Genomic DNA, 3,991 nt, shown 5'->3' on the forward strand with positions numbered 1-3,991 from the left:
AGCGAAGTTATTTAAATTGTGTATCGATCTTTCAAAATAGATACATAAACTACTCAACTCCACCATATATTTTTTCCATTCGCCCTACTTCAAGAAACGATGACGAAAAATGGAAAGAAATAATGTACTTTTTTGGAGTTTAGCGATAGGACAGGTCCTTAAAAGTCTGTTCTGAGTGACGTCCGTTTTCTTCTTTTCTTAGTGTCCTATCTTTATGTTAACACATACATCAAAATCTTATAGAAAATACTACACAAAATAGTATGTAGATTAGTGCGTATCTACGATTCGCTACAGCTCTATGCTTTTTGATATGATAGAGTTTTTATTTAATTTGTCAGAAGAAAAACAACGAAACATTCCAAACATGAATTGATTACAAGTCGACGTCAGTTGTAAATTATCAAAAGATACAATGAGCAAAATTTCGTAATAAAATGACAAAATCCTGGACAAAATTAACGTGTAACCCGAACCTATATTAAATTATTGGTAAATAAGTAATATGTGTCGTTGGAGGACTTGTTTTCTCCTGGCGATGTTATTGTTGCTGCCCACAAGGATAACACCGAGAGAAGATGAGGAAGAGGAGGAGTAAGTGACTTTCAGCCTTTGTTCTTACGGCAATTTAGTCCATATATACTCATACTGTTTTTAATAAAAGCTACACAACTAAAAAGTTAAGGTGAAAGATTTAGCTACCTTAATAATTACATTTCAAATAGCGAAAATTTTAGTCTCCTGAATGTCAATTATAGTAAACCAATACTGGTTACAACCAAGCATTTTTTCTTGCGTCTCCGCATGAGGTGAATCCGACTAATTATTTCCAGTAACGTACTTGTTTGAAATATATATTTTTTATTTTAAGTATAAATTTTGTTGAGGGTGGTATTGTATGTAACTCGGCAGCTTTACATTTGATTTACTTACTTTTTTGGTTTGCTTCGGTTTTGCTAGACGCATCCATAGATCATTTCTTAGTGTTTGTGCGTATTGTGAACTATTTTAAAAGAAAAGTATTCGTTCGTACCTTATCAGGATATTTTCTCTTATTGTTTCCATTCTAATTTTCTCCTTATCTAAGGATTGACAAATGTGTCCCTTTCTTTATGTTAAGAATATAGAAATGTACACAACGCTTATTTAAAGGATAAATTGTGCCAACGAACCGTTACTTTAACAGAATTTGAAGTATGTATCTGTTAAAAACAATAATGCCTATAAATCCCGATCTTCAGCTAAGTAATGATTTTATTTACATCATGAAAATCTTTCCGTACTCTGTGTTATGTATTATGGTTTTAAGATCTTTTTTATAAAGAAATTTATTTTTTATTCGAAATTAATTCAATACCGTCATGTAGCATTTTTAAAACATTACACACACATGTTTAATTTTTTTACAGTAATCTTTTAAACATTTGGCTTCAGCTATACAATAATATTACGAATTATTCTTGGTACAATTTATATCTATCCTCTAGTAAGCCCAGACGGAATATCAGTTATAATGATTATGAAATACTGTAGGCTTTTTATTGTATTATCAATTACATAAATATACCTTACGCACAAAAGCCGCATGAGTGCTCCAAACCGGGCCTTTAATATTAATATCAAGATAGGAAATCTTCCAGTCGGGGTGATGAGGAAGAAGATGATGACGGTGACGACGACGATGAGGATGATGAACCAATAGAAAAGGAGCCTCCAGGTCGTAGGGCACCGGCGGTCTTGATGCAGACGAGCCCGAGAACGGCAGTCACAAGAACAACGAAGCGACGGCCCTTGGAGTGTTATGTATGTGCTTACAAACCAGAATCCCCCCTCCGGGCTTGTTTGGATCCAACGAAATATAGGTTAGTTGCTGCTGGGTTCTTTTATTAGAATAAATAATGTATTTGAATTTTTTACCATAGAAAACCGTGTCGTATGGAATAAACGATAGATAAAAGAGCATGAAATGGTAATATTATTCATATAATTATTCATTGAATTTTTAATAACTATTTTTTTAGAGTAAGTAGTGTTGTCATAGTATGCGTATTAAAAGGTTATCTTAAAAATCACAAAAATCTTAATAAACTCGACTGAGTTTTTTTTGGGACTGAGTCAACTACAACAAACTAGCTGCTGTGGTCTCTGGCAGAATGACCAGCGCTGTGGAACATTCTGCTCCTCAGTAAAACTAAAATATTTTAATTGAAATTCAAAAAACTGCTTATGGTCCTACCGAATGCTTTTCGGAAACAGTCTTTGCTAATGAAAAATGTTAGAAAATTAAGGATACAAAGGGACTTTCCATCAGTTTTGATCAACGAGTCTCGCTTCGCTTTATATCTATTATGAAGAAGTTTGATTCCAACAAAAATAAAATAGTCTATTAACGCTCTTTTATTGCCAAATTGTTTACGTTTACGTTTACGCTATGATGTCGAGATACAAATTCATCAATACATTTTTGATTAATAACAATAAATTTTGGTGGTACTTTAATTTTGAAATAACATTATTCCCAGAGTGCACACAATGACATGTCATAGTGTGGATGAGAAGTGCGTAACGTCAGTCACGTCAAAGGGTAATACATATGAGGCTGTCGTCCGCGGGTGCCGATCGGGCTGTTTGGGCTCCCCGGACACTACATGCTGCGAGGTATATTACTTAGAAAATATGGCATTTTTAACACTTTATTAAAGCTTGTTAACAAAAGTACTTTATTAGTTTCTAATATATATAAAGCGCAAATTCGGCCCCACATGGAGTACTGCTCTCACCTCTTGGCGGGGGCTCCCCAGTACCAGCTCCTTCCACTTGACCGTATTCATCGCAGAGCGGTTCGAATCGTCGACGACCAATCCCTCTCCGAGCGGCTTGATCCTTTGGCGTTGCGTAGAGATGTGGGGTCACTCTGCATCTTCTACCGCATTTACCATGGACAGTGTTCAGAGGAGTTGTTTGGATTAATACCTGCAGCTGGGTTTCATCACCAGACGTCGTTCCACAATTGAGCGTTTCTTAAGGGAAAACTCCCTCGCGCACCACAACTGTGTGGAGCCAGCTACCCACTGAAGTATTTCTATATAATCAACCAATTTTACTTCGGGTAAGAAAAGAGCGTACCAATTCTCAAAAACGGCAACGCCCTCTGGCATTGAGAGTGTCCATGGGCGGCGGTATCACTTAACATCAGATGAGCTCTGCCCGTTGACCGTCCTGCGCGCGTAAAAAGAACAAGATTTTTAATACTATTTATTTTTCTTTGTTATACGATATATATTCAAATATATTAGAGTCTAACCAACCTCTTTACTCATAAATTAATTCATTACGTGTTTTGATATTTTGATTGAAGGGCTTTTGTCTCTTTCTATTGGAGCATGTGCATAGTTAACCAGAAAGAGACAAATGAGCACTTTGGTGTAGGGCTTTGTTTTTATTAAAAATTCTTATTTGAACCGTTTATTTTCAGCTTAATCGTTGTAACAACCAAGCGTTCGCCATGCCGACAGTGATTGCCCCACGAGCATTGGCCCAAGAGAATAAAACTGACAAACCGCTACCAACCTCTGTTCTCTTCTTTGTCACAATTCTTTTGTTGTTACAGACTGTCGTTAAAGTCACAATTGTATGATTTTGGTGCGAGTTGTTATGTCACAATTTGTCAAATAGATTTTGTATTGTTTAAAGTTGTTTTATTATTTATTAATTTGTATATTTTATTTGATTAAGGGTCTGTATGGATAAATGCAACACATAAATTATTTGGATGATAAATTGTGCTATTTGACTTTCATCGGACTCATAGCTTATGATGGACTTTATGTGACGAATAGCGCTATCTGACATTCGTGAAACGCAACAATAGTGTTTATCCTACCAATAAGTAATAAATAACTAATTTGGAACTTATGTAGAACTTATCCGTACATTGTGAAACAGACCCTAAGTTTGGTGGTATGATAATACTATGTTTTGGATTTTATGA

General features: G+C 35.3%; 1 protein-coding gene across 2 annotated transcripts; it reads left to right on the forward strand.

Moving 5' to 3' along the window:
- Positions 1–348: 348 nt before the first annotated feature.
- LOC125051806 lies at positions 349–3,688 on the forward strand. Of its 2 annotated transcripts, none has more exons than XM_047652371.1 (4): positions 349–594; positions 1,629–1,862; positions 2,523–2,658; positions 3,476–3,688. In XM_047652371.1, the coding sequence occupies exons 1-4, from the start codon at positions 506–508 to the stop codon at positions 3,635–3,637; spliced, it is 621 nt and encodes a 206-aa protein (XP_047508327.1). In that variant the 5' UTR covers positions 349–505; the 3' UTR covers positions 3,638–3,688. The 2 variants fall into 2 exon arrangements, with proteins under 2 accessions (XP_047508327.1, XP_047508328.1); XM_047652372.1 differs by having other exon boundaries at positions 1,641–1,862.
- Positions 3,689–3,991: the final 303 nt, after the last annotated feature.

This window comes from Pieris napi, chromosome 8 (assembly GCF_905475465.1).
Source record: "Pieris napi chromosome 8, ilPieNapi1.2, whole genome shotgun sequence".
NCBI classification, from domain to species: domain Eukaryota; kingdom Metazoa; phylum Arthropoda; class Insecta; order Lepidoptera; family Pieridae; genus Pieris; species Pieris napi.

What these genes read in the sequence shown, in the direction of transcription:
- LOC125051806 (XM_047652371.1), top strand. Translation starts at nt 506, where the DNA reads ATGTGTCGTTGGAGGACTTGTTTTCTCCTGGCGATGTTATTGTTGCTG. An exon ending in GAAGATGAGGAAGAGGAGGA is followed by an intron (nt 595 to 1,628) that starts GTAAGTGACTTT and finishes ATATCAAGATAG; the next exon opens with GAAATCTTCCAGTCGGGGTG. An exon ending in TTGGATCCAACGAAATATAG is followed by an intron (nt 1,863 to 2,522) that starts GTTAGTTGCTGC and finishes CATTATTCCCAG; the next exon opens with AGTGCACACAATGACATGTC.